Source organism: Ananas comosus, linkage group 10 (genome assembly GCF_001540865.1).
Source record: "Ananas comosus cultivar F153 linkage group 10, ASM154086v1, whole genome shotgun sequence".
Classification (NCBI taxonomy): Eukaryota; Viridiplantae; Streptophyta; class Magnoliopsida; order Poales; family Bromeliaceae; genus Ananas; species Ananas comosus.
In genome coordinates, this window is record NC_033630.1 from 3,792,579 (window position 1) to 3,811,275 (window position 18,697).

Genomic DNA, 18,697 nt, shown 5'->3' on the forward strand with positions numbered 1-18,697 from the left:
ATTAAGTTTTCTGCCTTTAGATTAAAATATGTACGGTTAGGATGATGTGGGCCTTCTAGAGTTGAGTTGGTTGTTAGTTGAATAGTATAATCGAACGGATGAAAATAATAACAAAAGTAAATCTAACGGCATAAAACTTAATAGCATCAAATGCTTTGTGCTATGAATAGTATCCCAGCCGGACTATATATATATATATATATATATATATATATATATATATATATATATATATATATATATATATATATATATATATATATATGAATTATATTAAATATTTTGAAAAATCTAATAATTGCCACGTGGGAAAGCGACATTTGATTGTAAACTTGTGATGAGGTACAGCGTACCGCGGTTCCTCGGTTTCTATTAATTATTATTAATAATGAGGTGATAACCTTTTACTACTCACTACTTGCGTGGGGAATCATCATCGTCTTCGTCTACAAAATCGTTATACTACTTTATTATTACTACACGTACACGTTTCCCCCACCCCAACTGAGGAAGGGAACCGATCTCGCTCTCTCGCTCTCGCGCTCGCGGAGGAAAACCCTAGATTTTTGATCCGTTGAGCATGGCCGGGATCCGCGTCTCCATGGACGTCGGAGGCGACGGGGTCGCCGTGATCACCATCTCCAACCCCCCCGTGAATGCGCTGCATCCCGCGAGTAATCACGATCTATTTCTCTCTTTAGTTTTTATTTTTATTTTTTATTTTTTTTGGTGTTCTTATTTAATGTATGTGGCTTAATTGGAGTTGAGAACCCGTGATTTGTGATCTGTAGGGTTTTTTTTTTCTTTATTTGAAAATTATTTATTTTATTTTATTTTATTTTTTTCATGGGAAATGAGCTCGAGAGCATACTGAATTATAGTTTTTATCTAAGTAATCAATTTATTGCAAAATTTCTCATCTAAGTAATCAACTTGAGCTCTTTTCCCATGAACTTCCCTCTCTCTCTCTTTTTATTTTGGTGTTCATATTTAATGTTTGTAGCTAATTGGAGCGGAGAATCTGTGTACAATGATCCGTAGTTTTTTTTTTTTTTTCAATTTTTTTTTCCTGATTTTGTTCATGGGGAAAGAGCCCGAGAGCCTACTGAAGTACAAAAATCTTAAAATTTTCAACTAATTAATCAATCGATTGTATAATTACTCAACTTGACCCTTCTCTGTTGTTGCTGTCAACGCGTTATTCTCAGGTGACAGAAAAATTATAATTTTTTTTAAAAAATTTTCTAAGTTTATTTAAGGATTTGTAATATGGCTCTGTTGAGGTGATCTATTAACCTGGCAGAAGTTTCAGGTGGTGATTTGATATATTTTCACTCCAAGTTGACAGTTTGCTGACACTGTTTAGAGCTCTTGACAAAGTTCATAATAGGTGGTTGGTTCATTGATTGTTTTTTGGTGGTACATTTAAATGTTTTAAACTTAGGATTGTAACAATCGGCCCAGAGTTGCAGGCCTTTTTTTTCTCTTTTTTTTTTTTTTAAAAAAATCTGTTTTTAATGTTATGTTCCTGATTGATGGCTTCTGGTGGATGTAGTTATCTCTGGATTGAAGGAGAAGTATGCTGAAGCAATGAACAGAGGCGATGTCAAAGCCATCGTGCTAACCGGTGAGCTCTCGAGTTTCTGATTTGTTTTCCTGCTCTTTAATTTGGGGATGTTACGGCTTTGAAGTGAAGATTAGTTATGGAGAGGATTTTGAAGTTAGTGGTAGCTAGGAATTAGAAAAAAAAAAGAGGCGATATTTTATTATTCAGATAAAAGTAGAGAGTAGCCAACATGTATCCTATTTTGGCCCTTAACAGCTTTCTTTGGTATGCTTATCGGTTGATTGGCCCAAGCTGAGTACGCTAATTGATATAACATATTCGGTTTATCACTCTTACGTCTAGGAGGGCATCTGATGTTTCGCCTAACCTTGCAAAGTATGATCTAGTTCAGTATTTGAGTTTCTACTCTCAGACGAGACTTTGTGATTATTCTCTTGTTATCCCTTGGTCTGTTGCATCTTTGGCAGGTTCAAGGAAAAAACTAGTGAACTGTTATGTTTTGTCTCGGTCTTTCTTATAATTGCATCTGATTTTATTTTCACTTCCTCCTATAAAGGTGACAATGGCAAGTTTTCTGGAGGATTTGATATCAATGTTTTTGCCCAGATACATAAGACTGGTATGCTATCTTTAATCAGCTGCATTATTGGCCCATTGTTAGAAGTTAATCCTTGATTATGTTCTGCCTTTACTCATGCATCTGTGGCTTGCAGGAGATCTCTCGAGTCTTCCGGATGTATCTGTTGAACTCGTGGTGAACATAATGGAAGGTGTCTTTTGATGTCTTTTGTCATTACTGTTTAACATTATCATTTTAATACGATGAGAACACATTTTTATATACATGCCTCCCTTTGCAGATGCTAGGAAGCCTTCTGTTGCAGCCATTCAGGGTCTCGCTCTGGGTGGTGGCCTGGAATTAGCAATGGTTTGTTACCAGTTTCAGTTTAAAATCTCATTTTTGCAGCGAAATTCTTATAACTTCTGTAAATCCTTTGATCTCACCAGGGTTGCCATGCTCGCATATCTACCCCAGAAGCTCAACTTGGCTTGCCAGAATTGACTCTTGGAGTTATTCCTGGATTTGGAGGTAATGATGATTCAGACTTCTGTGGTCTGCTCACCTTTCTCTGTGAAATTCTTTGCCCAGTCTCACAAAGAACTTGGTTACTTTAAAGGTACCCAGCGTTTGCCAAGGCTCGTGGGGTTGAAAAAAGCCATAGAGATGATGCTGGTGAGTCTTATTTATGCTAACCACAAGATCATATAACTTATATTTCTTTGCATTCATGAAGTCATCTAATATTTATTTTCATTCTGGAAGGTTTTATTGTGATTCTCTTATATGAGTCTGACAAATAATTGAAGGTGCTTTTTTCCTTTGGTAGTTTTTAGTAGTATAGGATTAGTATTTGGTGGAAGAATTCTAGTTCATTGCTTGCAACTTGTAAGATAGTGAGTACTGATGAAAGAACAGGCTGTATATAGGATCTCTTTTTCATTCTATCCTCCTGAAATACTATCATCTCAGATTAGAGCTTCTAATGGTGATTTTTTGTATGTCTAGTTCTAGTTAGGAATCTGACATATCCCAAGGCGTCTAGTGGAATATTGGAGATATATTTACAACTATACTGACTCTACCTCCATCTGATCACTACCTTAGAATTTACTTTTAGGTTATGAGGCAAACTATTAACTACAACAGTGTCAAACCATCACTAATTGTACGCACAGATAGATTGCCATGTATTGTACCTATATAAATATGTTTTGTCCATATGTACATGCTACATTTCTATATAGAACTATTTGATACTTCGATTTATCTCGTTAGAGTTGTTTCCATCAAATGAATTGTTAAGTTATAGTTTTCTTGTCATGACAAGAAGTTTTAAGTTGACGATAGGATGTAAAATGGACTTTTGATGCAGCAATCAAAGTCGATCACGGCTACAGAAGGGAAAGAATACGGCCTTATAGATGCCCTTGTCTCTCCAAAAGAGTTGATTGAGATATCACGACAGTGGGCTTTAGATATTGCAGAGCGCCGAAAACCTTGGATTAGTTCTCTCCGTCGAACAGACAGACTTGGGTCTCTTTCTGAAGCACGTCAGATCTTGCAAGCTGCGAGGCAGCAGGCTAAGAGGATAGCTCCTAATATGCCCCAACACCAAGTCTGTCTCGATGCAATCGAAGAGGGTGTTAACTTCGGAGGATATGCTGGTGTTCTGAAGGTACGCATGCATCTCCTATATGTTGTATACTACTAGTGCAGCATTAGTCACTGGACATCTGAATCCAGTGCTGGCCTGTTTGTTTTTTTGATTCATTATACTCTTATTTATAGTCATTCAAGTGTATGTCTACTTTCTAATATTTCAAAGTTTTACTTTTTTCAATATGTTCTCAATTGCCTTACTTTGTTTTTGGAGTATAATGCAAAATGTTGATGGTTTTTTCCTGAAGTGCAATAAGTTTGAAAAGTGATGCATAACATACTAACATACATAATGAGATTGTCAGTTCTGATGATATGATAAGTTTGTGAGTTATTTTTTGTTATATGAGCAATTATTGAGATCCAAAAGATACATGCCACTTGTAATAGCATGCTTTAGGTTATCAGTCTTTGGTCCTGTTTATAAGGTTTTCGTACTCTAGTTGCTCATTACGTGCATTTAACAAAGTTGATTTTCTAATGTCAGGAAGCAAAGCTTTTCAAGGAGTTGGTGCTGTCAAGCACTTCAAAGGGGCTTGTTCATGTCTTTTTCGCACAACGTGCTACTTCAAAGGTTTTGCATGTCATCTGTTTGTATTTAAATGATGCGAACTAAATTTTCTATTTTTGCCAAATTTTGCTCTCATTCCTTTTAAGTTTTAACTGTATCATTGATTGGTTATGGACAGGTACCAAATGTTACTGATGTTGGTCTGAAACCAAGGCAGATAAAAAAAGTTGCTGTGATTGGTGGCGGTCTAATGGGTTCTGGAATAGCGACTGCTCTTATTCTAAGTAATATTCCTGTTGTGCTTAAGGAGGTTGACACCAAGTTTCTACAGAGAGGACAGAAACTAATAGCAGGTGTCACTCATAGTTCTTTTTTAGATTGTTTTTCTTGACAACTCTCTTTTATCTGTATAATTTTTCTTGACAAAAGCAAATTATTCATAAAATAATAAGTAAAATTTATGTCATATTTGTTCTATGAACCTATGGTTCTGTAAGATTCAGGAAAATTTAGTACAATAATAGAATTGTTCTTTATAGTTAAGATTTTAAATAATAGAATTGTTCTTTATAGTTAATATTCTACAGTATTTAAAATTTCATTATTCTGAGAAATTTCATCATTATATTCGTGACAGCAAATCTAGAAGGCTTAGTGAAGAAAGGCTCTTTGACACAGGATAAGATGAAGAAAGCCTTATCACTTCTCGAAGGTGTCTTGGATTACTCGGAATTCAGGAATGTTGATATGGTTATAGAGGTCATTCTTGCAACTTTTCTTAACATTTTGTTGTGCTAGTGATAATGCAGCATAGTCATAGAAGCTCATTCACGGTAGATGTGTGTTAGAAAATTCGTTGTCATTCAAAATGTATAAGAATCAAGTTGTTTTTGGTTCATGTTTGAACGCTAGGATTTTGGCTAAAGGTGAAAAGCTTACCGCACATTATTGTGAGTTGATATGTTGAAAACACCATGTGAGGGGTTTTATAAATTTCCAGGCCCTGTGAGGGGATCAAGATAGTGAACATAGTTTTAACAGAACTTCATGCTCACACTGTCGCAAATTGCCAGAAATCTCTGCAGGAGAGGGCATCTATAAATTCTGATTTTACAAATTAATTTCGCAAAAAATTGATGGGTTTTTTCTGCAACATTTTTTGTTCTTTTTCTATTTCGATATGTTGAGGAGATATTTGCCATATTTGTAAAAGAATTCTAAATGGTGCTATCTCATTTTATAGGCTGTCATTGAAAAGATTCCGTTGAAGCAGTCAATATTTGCTGATATTGAAAAAGCCTGTCCTCCCCACTGCATTCTGGCCACCAACACTTCGACCATTGATCTAAATATTGTTGGAGAGCGAACGCATTCCCAAGATCGGATTATTGGGGCTCATTTTTTCAGGTCAGGTTGCATGTTTTGTATCAGTTACAGTCCATAACTTCGCATAACTATTTTGAGCTTAATATTGTTGACTACCATTTTCTAGTTACAAATGCCAATTTTGATTTGTGGTGCGTGCACCATCAAATTGCATTCAAAGAATCGCACTTCTCTATGTAATCTAATAAGAGGCGAGAGATGATGCGGCTATGTTTGCATAAAAGTGAAATTAATTTACGTAATGGTATACATGATGGTGCTTGTCATGCTTGTTTTCAAATTTATGTTATTGCAATTTGTTTGTTTTTCTTTTTTTTATATGTTGCATAAGTAAAACTAATTTAGGGTCACTCATTTTTTTCTATAATGACTAAAGAGTACAGCAGGAAAAATGACAGAAAAAAAGGATACTTGCTTGTTATACTTGAAGTAGGACTTTTACTATGACATTGGTGTTAAGAATATGTTAGCACTAGTATCTTGTCGGAGGCATTTTCTTTATCCATAAGTCTGCCGTTTCCTGTAACTATGTTTGCACCTTTTTTTTTTTCTCTTTTTGTGTCTATAACTTGTCTCTGAACAACAGAGCATTATATATGTAATCATATTGTGCTTTACCATATTGCTGTATCCATTTTTAATTGAAATACTTTTCTTCTTCTTAATGCTAGATTTCCTCACTTATAAGAGGATGATACATGTTTTACAAACATGTTTAACATGGCTCCTGGACTGTATGTATTGTCCATTAACTGCAACTTTTTAGAGGGACAAATTGTTAGTTTTCATATAAGAGTGAAAACTTGCCGTCATGTGCAAGAGAATACTCACCAAGTTCATTATTTTTAATTGTTTGTTTCTTGGTACTTTATGTTCTTCTCTTTTAAATAGGAAACCACAAGGTATTGAGTTTCCATATGCAGTCCCTCTCTTCCACTATGACGTCATCAGGATTCATGAAGCTTAATTCTCCTTTGAATTCCATATACTAAATTTACTGCTAACTAAAGATCCAATTAAACCTTGAACTTTTCTGCTCCCTCTGGGTTTAACAGTCTGATGCACTTTCATTGACAGTCCTGCTCATGTAATGCCTCTACTGGAAATTGTCCGGATGGAGAAAACATCGCCGCAAGTAATCCTGGATCTCATGAATGTTGGGAAGATCATAAAGAAGGTCCCTGTTGTAGTTGGAAACTGTACAGGCTTTGCAGTCAATCGCACTTTCTTCCCATACTCCCAAGGAGCACATCTCCTAGTTCATCTGGGTGTGGATGTGTTCAGAGTTGATCGCGTAATAAGCAAGTTTGGCATGCCAATGGGTCCCTTCCAGTAAACCCTCTTTTTCTATCTCTATTTTTTTTTTGAAAGTATTCTAGACGGAAAGTGCAAATAATAATCGAAGTATTCTATGGTAAATGAAAGGATACAATAACTATTCCAGCTATTTTTGTTATTGGAAAGGTCAGGAAACATGTTACAAGAAAACAATGTTTCACTTTGTCTCTGTCTAAAACTGTATCATACCCCAGATTTCAGCATTAAACTATCTCATCAGAAAAATTTGTTCGATACTATAGCCGGTTTTTTTCACCTTTATTCTATTTTTTATTTACATAAATGCATGAGGAATGATATTAGGTGTAACCATTTCTTTAATTTGGGTTTTTTATATGGAAGATGTCTTTGGCTTGCTTGAGTTTTGCCGTCACCTATGACAGTTGAACTTAAAAGCTGACAAGTAATGCATATGCTAACCCAGCAGTATTTCCCTCCATCTTTACTATTGGACTTCAAGCTTGTAACAGCTACCTCCACTTCGCTGCAATGTTTTCTTGCAAATGCCGACCATATTTTAGTGTAGTTTTATGTGTCACTTGTACATTGTTAATTTTCTTATTTCATGTCAATGTTTCTGCTATACTAAACTGCTACTGACCGTTTCAGACTCCAAGATGTGGCTGGTTATGGAGTGGCTTTGGCAGTAAAAGATATATATGATTCTGCTTTTAAGGGTCGGCTATTTAAATCTGGCCTAGTTGAATTGATGGTTGAAAATGGAAGACAAGGTGTAAAAGCTAATCTCAACTTCTTTAAGTAATTTAAGATTTTTTAATCTTTTTATTGAACTTCTTGTAATGTTGACAGGCAAGAGCAATGGTAAAGGTTACTACATATATGAAAAAGGTAGCAAACCGCGACCCGATCCTAGTGTACATTCGATTATCGAAGAATCTAGAAGACGAACCAACATCATGCCTGGTGGAAAGGTCCCTCTTTCATCTTCTGTGTAGCTTCGAATCAGCAAGTTTTTACAATTTTGTTTTCCTCTATATTATTCATTGGGCGTTGCTTGATGCGATCCCTTTTTTGTTATTTTTAGCCCATTAATGTCAGCGACCAGGACATTTTGGAGATGATTTTCTTCCCAGTTGTTAATGAGGCATGCAGGGTCATGGATGAGAATATTGTAGTTCGAGCATCGGATCTTGATATTGCATCTGTTCTTGGAATGGGTTTCCCTAGATACAGGTAAGACCGTTAAACAAGGCCTGCTTTATTTAAGAGGTGGTTTTTATAGGGGAAAGTTGTACTTCCATAGTATGTTGAGCAAGCTTTAGGTGCATACCTACTGTCTTACACAAACAAGTTTTTCTCTCAAAAAGAAATTTGTTTTTCCATTAATTCACATTTTTGCTCCAATAGTCTGATTGGATCTCAATTTCTCTTTTAGGCTTACAAACTGCATCAAAACTGACATTAGATTTTACTAATAAAGTTGCCTTAAATGTTCAAATTTTCACCATATGCTTATTATAAGATCAAGAAAAAAAAAAGATTGTGTTTTTCCGATCTGCTGGTTATAAGGTCAAGGAAAAAAGATCGTGTTATTCTGCTGTATCATTTTCAAGTTGTCTCATTTAAGTTTTGATATACCTATACAATGATTGTATTTTGGAGTTCTCTTCAGATATCAAGTTTGATCGACATCACTCTGAGTGACTGTTTTGTTTTTGATGGAAGGGGTGGCCTTGTTTTTTGGGCTGAGACTGTTGGAGCACCATATATATATTCACGGCTAAACAAATGGGCTGAGCTTTATGGTGGGTTCTTCAAACCATCACCATATTTGGAAGAAAGAGCCAAAAATGGCCTGCCATTGGTATGAAACCCATCATCCTCTAGTTTCTCTTTGTTTTACTTCATTCTGATTTGATTTTTTTTTTCTTTTTAACTTTTTTGGCATTACATCATTTTGAGTTGTCCTTGGTTCAAAATATTTGTTGATAAGTAACTTCGGAAAAGTGATGAGTAATGTTTCTTAAAAAGTTTTTGCTGATTCCATGTTTTTTTTTTTCGTTTTGATAGTTTTTTATGTTTTTTGAGTTGTAACCAGATAGCAAATAGATTAGATTCTTGTTGAATCTTAGGTCAACCGCAAAAATTGGCAAGCATTCCTCTGGGTTCTTGAGGCTGCGTTTGGTTCGGGTATAAGTAAGAACTGCTAGTTCTAGGGATAGGTACAAGTTCAGGTATAAGCAGGAATTAGACCAATTTTGCGTTTGGATGAAAATTGGGTTGTTCCTGGGAATAAGGTAAAAAGTGTTTGGATGATTAGATTGGAACAAGAGGAATAAACGTTATAATTTGCAATTAAAATTATATTATATAATTAATTAACATAAAAATATTACTTAAAAATAAATAAAAAATTAATTATTAATAATTAATTATAAATAATAATTAATAATAATAATTAATTATAAATAATAAATTAATAATAACAATTATCTAATTAATAATAATTATTATTATTACTAATTATTAATAAATAATAATAATTATTAATTATTCTTATTAATTAATTATAAATAATAAATTATTAATAATATTGATTATCTAATTATTAATAATAATTAATATTAATATTTATTAATAAATAATAATAATTATTATTAATAATTAATTATAAATAATAAATTAATAATAACATCGATTATCTAATTATTAAGAATAATAATTATTAATTAATTATTAATAAATAATAATATTAATTATTAATTATTAATTATAAATAATATATTAATAATAATATCGATTATCATTAAGAATAATAATTATTAATAATTATTAATAAAAAATTAATAAATATTATTAATTATTAATAATTAATTATAAATAATAAATTAATAATAATTATTATCTAATTATTAATAAGTAATTATAAATAATAAATTATTTAATTATTTAATTATTAAAATAATAAATAATAATTTAAATATATTAATTAGATTAATTAATAATTTACTGCCATTAAAATTAAATTTAGATTTTAATTAATCTTGTTCTCATCAAGGAACAAGCTTGTTCCAGGAAACGGGTGGAACAGCAGTTCCAGCCTTATTCCAGCTAGTTCCAGATTCCCGGGAACTACTGTTCCCGGGAGCCAAACATAGCGTTTGGGAACAAAGGGGGGAACAAGGGCTTATTCCCCCCCTTGTTCCCCAACCAAACGGTACCTGAGAGATTTGGCCCAACAAAGTGTTGTGCTCATTTACTAAAAGAATCTCTCGCACACTAAATTCCAAAAAAATCCATAAAATTGTCAGGCTTTCTTTTCATAGGTGGGGACAAGTAAACTTAGAAAAGTCAAAATGAAATCTTTGTTTCAGTTAGTATGGAAGTCCATCTCGAGATAAACTACCATAAACTTGATTAATATTATTGTCCTCGTTAATAGCATTTTGATTAGGAGAAATTGAAACATTACTCTTATCTTTAAGTGCCATTTATTCTTGTTATACTAAGGACACCAAATTGTTGCTCTGGGTGTAGAAATCGTAATCTAAATACGATTTCTCCATTTGACTCGCTTGCGATGTGGGAACTGACATTATCTTTACATGTGTTATACCTTCCCGTTTATTTATAGACCCTTGAAATCATACTCTTATTTCATCTTTTTCATTGCAGAGCTTGCCGAGTACATCTTCATCGCAAGCGTCAAGGGCGCGCTTGTAAGCGATTCTTCCCCAGTTGCCAGAGATTCCAAGAGCCTTCCCCTATCAGTGTCCTCAGCTCCTTTCATAATAGCTGTCGTATTACTACGAAGAATCCGCCTTTTTTCTTTTTATCTTTTTGATTAAGGATCATAAACAATAATCATCAATATTCTGAATAATAAGCTCTTCAATAAGTTCTCTTATCTGAAGCTTGTAAAACGTATGTAAATTTTAACTGATGTTCAAGTAGCTACTGAGTCCCATGTTTAATCTCCCTCTGAGAGTTCATGTTGCTTTGTGTGTACTGTGGCTATTTTCTCAATATGCTGATTACTACAACTTAAGTATCTAACCTCCATTCTCGAAATTTGTCTTATCTATGGAAGTATCCTCTATTCGGGGATTATGAGACTTGGATTTGAATCCTGCATACTCAAATTTGGTTCGATTCTGAGTGTGAAATATAGAAGAGCGTCCTAATAAATAAAAAGAATTCTCTTGTGCATAGATATGTTAAGTTGCTTGCCCCTAATTCGTTGAAAGGAGCTTTGCATAATACTATTTTAAAAATTTGTATTTAATCAAATAATTTTTTTAAAGATTTATTTGACTGAATAATTTTATGTTGTCCAACTCAATGCCAGGGTGGAGCAAAAAGTGAAAGATATTTCTCTTTCCATCCTGGTGCTGAGTTGGACAGAATAAATTAGTTAAAAAAATGACAATTAATGGACAAAATAAAATTAGTTAAAAAAAAAATACAATGGCAATTAATCGAATGGGTTGGATTACTTTCATAAAGAGGTTTTCCATTATTTCATAATCTCTCTACAGCTCAATTAATTGTAAGTTTGTACCTAAAGATAAGGATGCAGATGGATCCGGGTTGATGAAGTTTTCATTCCAAATCCGCTCCGAATGAGGCGGTAAGTCAGATTCAATACTAAGGAAAAAAAATGATCTGTTCCAAATCTGTCATGATCTGTTAAAGGTCTGCTCCTAACCTGATATGCACTGAATGGAATAATAAATAGGGTTAAAAACTAAGATAAAAATCAATCCGTTCCGAATCCGTCCAATCTGCCAAAAAAATAGGGTGGAAGGTGGAGGACCCTTCTCACCTTCAGATTTGCCCCGTTTGCATTCCTATATTGGCCCAACTTTAATCAAATAACTAGATTTGTTAATTTATTATTTAAGCAATTTTGTACTGAATAAACCTAAAATTAGAACTATTTATGCGATAATGACGGCTTAATTTGAAGGAACAAAACTAGATTATTAGAATTAGAGTGAACATTGGTTATGAAAAGGTAAATTCAATTTGACCCTTGTGGTTCAACACATTTTTACTTTGCCATTTCGTAGGTCAAAAAGTTTTACATAATTACTCAGTAGTTTTATTTTTATTTAACAAAAAAAAATCTATGGCCAATAGGATAGTATAGTGATTTTTTTTTTTTAAATCATAAGGTGATATCCTATTTAACAATATATATCCTTACAACAAAATAAAAATAAAATAACATATTACTTAAGTAAAATTTTTTAAACCACAAAAGCTTGCAAGTAAAAAGTGCTATACCACAAGATAGTTAAGTATAAATTTTTAAACTACGATGAGATGATAAAGTAAAATTGTATAGAGTTAATAAAAAAAAAAAGATTGAAGTCCTAAAGAGGAGTGGAGTTAATTTGGACTAAGCACTAAATATGCCAAAGTTCCTTTTTTTATAAAAAAAATATTTGTGCTTTTTTGAAAAAAAAAAAATATACCAAAGTTTACTTAAAAACATGTGAACAATTTGAATAGGTTACGGCAAACTTAGTTAATTGATGCATTAATAATCAGTAGGCTAATCAATTTATGTGGCATTGACTATGTCTCGCTACATCAATAAATGGTAGCAACCATTTTTCACAATTTAAAAAGCACAATTATTTGACTTGGAAATGTAAAGCACTCGAATTTCAAATTCGGGATTTCGGATATCAATTATTAAGAAAAAAAACTTCGGTGGAGAGTTCTCTACCAAAGTCTCACTGAGGAATCCCTGATTCGCTGTTACGTGTCACTTTTATATAAGCTCTATCCAAAAGTCTAATCTTTCTTTCAGAGTTCAATCTTTTTTTGTTTGAATATTAATATTAAAAAATATCCAACAAAGGAGGCAAAATTAGGGATGTCAATGGGTCGAATTTTCAAAAATCCGAACCCGAATCCGAATCTGAAAGATTTTAAAATCCATATCAAAACCCAAGTCTGACCAAAAATTCAAAATCCGAAGCCGAGGCCGAACCCAAAAATCCGAACCCGAAATAATTATTTCTCTTTACAATATTTCAAAATATATTACATTAAATCTAAATTTTTAAAGTATAAATTCAAATATAACATCAAACATATATATCTTATACATAATGTAAAATACTAAAATAATTTTGGGTTTGGGTTCGGATTCGGGTTCAGAGCGGGTACAATCAAAATCTATATCCGAATCCAAATCCATTGGGTTTTCATTTTTAATATCCATATTCGAAACTATATCCATTTAGTATCAGATAAATCCACTAAGTTCAGATTCAGGTTCAAATAAAATTTCAGGTATCCGTATCTATTGACATCCCGTGGTATCATATTAGGGGCTCTTCAATAAAGCGCATTGCCACTGAAATTTTATCCACGTACCTGTTAGATCCTTTTCCATCTGCAATAGAAATGATCGCCTAGAAAATAGCTTTGTCATTAATGGTAAGATTTGATACAAATTAAATGTGAGCTCCCTTCATTACTAACTAGATTTTTTTTTCTGTTTTTTCTTTCTGTTTTTCGTGATAAATGTTATGAAGTGAATAAATAAATAGAGGATGGAGGTATATATGCTCATCTTAAAAGTACAAAAAATAATTTTTTTTAAAGCATCATTTTGAGACGAAATTATCTTATCGTTTTTTATTAGATTTATTACTAGTTTACTACCTCACGTAACACATGCATTATGATTAGCTTGAAATATAAGTAATGTATTATAATTGTCAAAACTAGATTATATTTCACAGCAATATAAGAACTACGTACACTTGTGGAAAACACCCTCTTCTTACAGTTCAGAATTAATTGAGTGGTTTTTATATACAGGGGCGATCATTATTTGACATTGATTGTATTCAAACACGAGTTATTATTGTATTTTGTTTTTTGTTTTTTTTTTTTTACTCTCTTAATAAATTGCACAATGAATTAATCACTCTATAAATATCAAAAAAAAATTGTCATTTTAGTTACAATGATGCACTCATGAGATATTGTACCCATCTAGAATAAAATATATTTTCTTTTTTAAATTTAAATATACAATTTCTCTTTTATATATATATATGGTTGTTTAGATAACCATTCTTGATCCCTTTTATTTTCTTTTTTCTTTTTAAGCATCATTTGAAAATCCTGTACATGTTGATTACAACTCAACATGAAACAACAAATATGAAAGAGTGATACTCCGTGTACTTCACAAATGAACCGAGAATGTTTTTATTTATTAGTTTACATGGGATATGTACGTAGCTTTGATTTAAGAATTGATGTAGTATCACGTGTCATGTTTGAAATTTAATAAAATAAAAATACAAATCTTAAATGCTCTCATATGCATGGTACAGTACGTTCTTTTGTAGTTTTATTTTAAATTTTTTTAAATTCTCTCGTTAAACGGGCGGAGTAATTACGTACGTACTATACTTTATAAATTATAGAATGAGAAAATATAAATTACATGGTGATTAAAATGCTATATTTTATTATATATAGTTTATAAAATGTGAAATTTTGAAGTTTAAGTTTGAAAACGAAAAGTTAAATGTATTAGAGACGTTTGAACTCTCGCCCTTTAGTCGGTTGCTATCTAAACTTTAAATTTCTATAGTTAATTATTTAAGTTTAGATTTAATTAATTTAAAAATAACTAATATTAATCAAATAATTAGACAACAATAAAAGATGCTCATCATTAGTATAAAATAGCTAGTGCTATCTCTATACCTATAGACTAGAATTAAGATTTACACTTCACTCATCCAAAAAAAAAACTATTTTTTTGCTAGTTTTATTTACTACTTTTTAATACTAAAAATCTAAATGAGTTTTGTAAACCTTGAATAAAAGAGACGTAAAATTTATTCCGATGTATAAGTGTATTTAAAATTGAACAACGTACTAAAAATGGATGATCGAATTTTTCAATTTAAAATCGAAGTTATTGATCTTTATCTAGTAAATAAAATTTTCTACCAAAAATTCAATCGATTTCGATTTTCGTACACCGTTGAACTAGTAAGTATATCAAACCGGCCATTAAAAATTGTTAATTTTGAAGTCTTTTAATTGTAAGATAAATAATATCAAAAAAATATAAAATTTGATTTTTAGAAGTTTTAAATGCTTTAGATAATGTTTAACGGTATGGAGCGTCGATTCGGAAGCTCTATCATAAAAAATGACTTACAAATGCGAAGGTGATCGTACTCATAAGAGTATAGTAACTGGGCTCAATATCTCTCTCTCTCTCTCTCTCTCTCTCTCTCTCTCTCTCTCTCTCTCTCTCTCTATATATATATATATATAGAGTGAGGCTACTATGCTATCGGAAGTATGGAGCCTTCCGTGCTTCTAGCTCGTTTTCGATGTTGTGACTTTCGAATCATCGATCGGCTCCGTTAAACTTGATCTAGATTATTTGAAGTACCTAGAAAATAAATTTTATGATTTTACGATATCATTTGCCTAGTGAACGAAGGGGCTCAAAATCAACGGCTGAAAATAAAAATCTTACAAAAGTTAATAATATGACATTAAAATTTTAAATCAAAGATATTGATCTTATTTTATATAGTATAAAGAATTTTCTATCAAAATTTCACGTAATTTGGATATTTCTACACCGTTAAACTTGCAAACGGCTCACTACGGCCATTGAAATTTGTTGATTTTGAGCCCATTCGATTACTAGGCAAATGATATCGAAAAATAATAAAATTTATTTTCTAGGTACTCCAAATACTCTAGATCAAGTTTAACGGAGCCGATCGACGATTCGAAAGTCGCAACATCGAAAACGAGCTGGAAGCACAGAAGGCTCCGTGCTTCCAATAGCATAGTAGCCTCACTCTATATATATATATATAGTTGAGCAGGAATACTATCGGTAGCAAACAGGCTCCGTTGCCACCCATTTGTTTTCGATGTTGGAGCCTTCAAATCGAAGATTGGCACTGTTAAACATGATCTATACCACTTGAAGTATGTAAAAACCAAATTTCAAATTTTTTCGACATCATTGACCTAATGATCAAAGGGTTTTAAAATTTGTAATTTTAATGATAGATATGAGGTATTTTCTCGTTTAACGATATAAAGTTATCCAAATTAATTGCATTTTGGTTAGAAAATTCTTTAAACTATTTAAAACAAGATTTATAATCTTGATCGTGATTAAAAAATTTCTATCATCACTTTTTAGAAGATATTCATTTTCAACCGTTCATTTTTACGCCCACTTGATGGACAAGAGAATAATATCGAAAAACCATGAAATTTGATTTCTAGATACTTCAAGTGATATTGATCATGTTCAACGGTGCCGATCGTTGATTTGGAGGCCAAAAACAAATGGGTGGCAACGGAGCCCGTTTGCTACTGATAGTATTCCAGCTCAACTATATATATATATATATAGAGTTGGACTGGGCTACTATTAGTAGTAAAATTTCATTGTTGCTACAAGTTTTTTAGCCTTTGGATCAATTCTTTTCATCATTTCTAACCATTGGATTAAATACTATAACCCAGTGGGGACCACTCAACCCTAGGGGGACCACTCAACTCTAACTAACTAATATCATCCCAACCCTACAATTTTTCATCCAAGGGTTAAAAACTTGACAGCAAAAAGAGGGTTTTACTATTAATAGTATTCTAGTCTAATTCTCTCTCTCTCTCTCTCTCTCTCTCTCTCTCTATATATATATATATATATATAGACTAAAGCTATTATATTTTTATAAGTATAAATTTTTTTGTACTCATAAGTTTTCAGCCATTGGATGAAGACATATACGGTTAGAATGATAATGGTCCCCTATGGTTGAGTGGATGATATAAGTATAGTAGCCGGACTCTCTCTCTCTCTCTATATATATATACACTTTATTATAGGTTTTACATCTTACACCTTATGATCGTAGGATTTAAAAATCTCTTTAGATTTTTATAATAAAAAAAAAAATCAATATGAACAATGAGTAAATTCGGACTATAGAGAATCTGAGGTGTAAGATTTATATATAATCTTACACCTATATTATACATATTTAGAGTTCGGCTTGTATGCTTTCAAAAGCACAAAAGCCTTCATACTTGTAAGTTGTTTCGATAATAAGACTTTCAACACGGAAAATTGCGACCACCTTTTCTCCAACTGTATCTTCACTCGTTATCTCCTACTCACCATGGAGGGGCAGTTTTCTTCGACCGATGCTCTAGGGGACGTGCGAGATCTCTGGACCTTAACTGCCGACACCACCGACGCTGCTCTGAGATCTAAACGTCTTTCTCGCCTAGCTAGAATCTGGTGAGTCGTCTGGACGGAAAGAAATAATTTTATTTTCCGGGCACTACCCCACAACGTTCTCCGCTCTTCCGACAGGTTGAGAATCTTGTTGGACGAGTGGTCTGCGTACATCTGATTTTTTTTTTTTTTTTTTTTTTTTTTTTTTTTTTTTTTGGCCTTTTGCCATCCGGAAGCCCTAGCTGCTTCCACCCTGTTTCGCCTAGTTCACCTTTACTTAATGGATGAAGCGGGTAGCAATGCTACCTTTTCTCGAAAAAAAATAAGACTTTCGAATTGAGGATCGGTTCAGTTAGACTTGATATAGAATATTTAAAATATCTAGAAAATAAATCTCATAATTTTTCGACATCATATATTTAGCAAATTGAGACAGCTCAAAATCATCAGCTGAAAATAAAAATCTCATTAAAAGTAATAGTATAACACTAAAATTTTAGATCAAAAATAATAATTTTATTTTATATTAATATAAATACTTTTCTATCAAAATTTTACGTAATTTACATATGTTTATATGTTAAACTTGTAAACAGCTCATCTTGACCAATTAAAATTATTGATTTTCAGCCTATTTGTTGATCATCAGCTCAATAATACTGAAAAGTTATAAAATTTATTTTTGGATATTTGAAACACTCTAGATCAGATTTAACGGATCCGATTGTTGATTCGAAAATCTTCGTACTTTCGAAATTATTCTATCATGATTTTAATTTTTAGATACTTCGAATACTCTAATAAATCAGTTCTGGCACGGTCGATCGTAGATTAAAAAATTCTCATCATAAAACTAACTTAAAAACACAAAGCCACCGTTTGGTTGGAGGTTAAGGGGTGGAATAACCCCTTAACCCCCAATTTATACCCAAACACCACTCTTAGCCACCGTTTGGTTGGGGGTTAAGGGGTGGAATAACCCCTTAACCCCCAATTTATACCCAAACACCACTCTTTTGGGGTGGGGTTAGTAAACCCCACCCCAAACCGGGTTAGTGGGGTTTACTAACCCCACTCCCCCTCCCAACTTTAACCCCGCACGTATCCCGAGCCCTCACCTTTTTCTTCTTTATCAATCATTAACCCCACTCCCCCTCCCAACTTTAATCCCGCACGCATCCCGAGCTCTCACCTTTTTCTTCTTTATCAATCATTATCTTTTTATCCCACCTACTCCAACCAAACACTTTTTTTCACTATCCTATACTAACTCCAACCTCCAACCAAACACAAAAAAATTTTAACACCATTTTAACCATGAACTTAACCCTATCCCTGGAATAGCTACTTTTTCTTAACCCCGAACCAAACGGGGGCAAAGGGTTCAGTGCTTCAGAAATCATTCTAGCATTAGCTCAAATAGATATTACACAATGAATCCGG

At 32.7% G+C, this 18,697-nt stretch overlaps 1 protein-coding gene across 1 annotated transcript; it reads left to right on the forward strand.

The window, feature by feature from the left end:
• On the forward strand, positions 400–11,040 carry LOC109716412 (peroxisomal fatty acid beta-oxidation multifunctional protein). Its single transcript, XM_020241841.1, has 18 exons — positions 400–674; positions 1,556–1,627; positions 2,124–2,186; positions 2,281–2,337; positions 2,428–2,495; positions 2,576–2,657; positions 2,746–2,801; positions 3,502–3,804; positions 4,276–4,362; positions 4,478–4,652; positions 4,937–5,058; positions 5,543–5,706; positions 6,763–7,017; positions 7,633–7,754; positions 7,834–7,955; positions 8,069–8,217; positions 8,710–8,848; positions 10,660–11,040. Exons 1-18 carry the CDS (start codon positions 581–583, stop codon positions 10,705–10,707), a joined length of 2,178 nt encoding a protein of 725 aa, XP_020097430.1. The 5' UTR covers positions 400–580; the 3' UTR covers positions 10,708–11,040.

What these genes read in the sequence shown, in the direction of transcription:
- LOC109716412 (XM_020241841.1), top strand. Translation starts at nt 581, where the DNA reads ATGGCCGGGATCCGCGTCTCCATGGACGTCGGAGGCGACGGGGTCGCC. An exon ending in ATGCCAATGGGTCCCTTCCA is followed by an intron (nt 7,018 to 7,632) that starts GTAAACCCTCTT and finishes TGACCGTTTCAG; the next exon opens with ACTCCAAGATGTGGCTGGTT. An exon ending in CCAAAAATGGCCTGCCATTG is followed by an intron (nt 8,849 to 10,659) that starts GTATGAAACCCA and finishes TTTTCATTGCAG; the next exon opens with AGCTTGCCGAGTACATCTTC.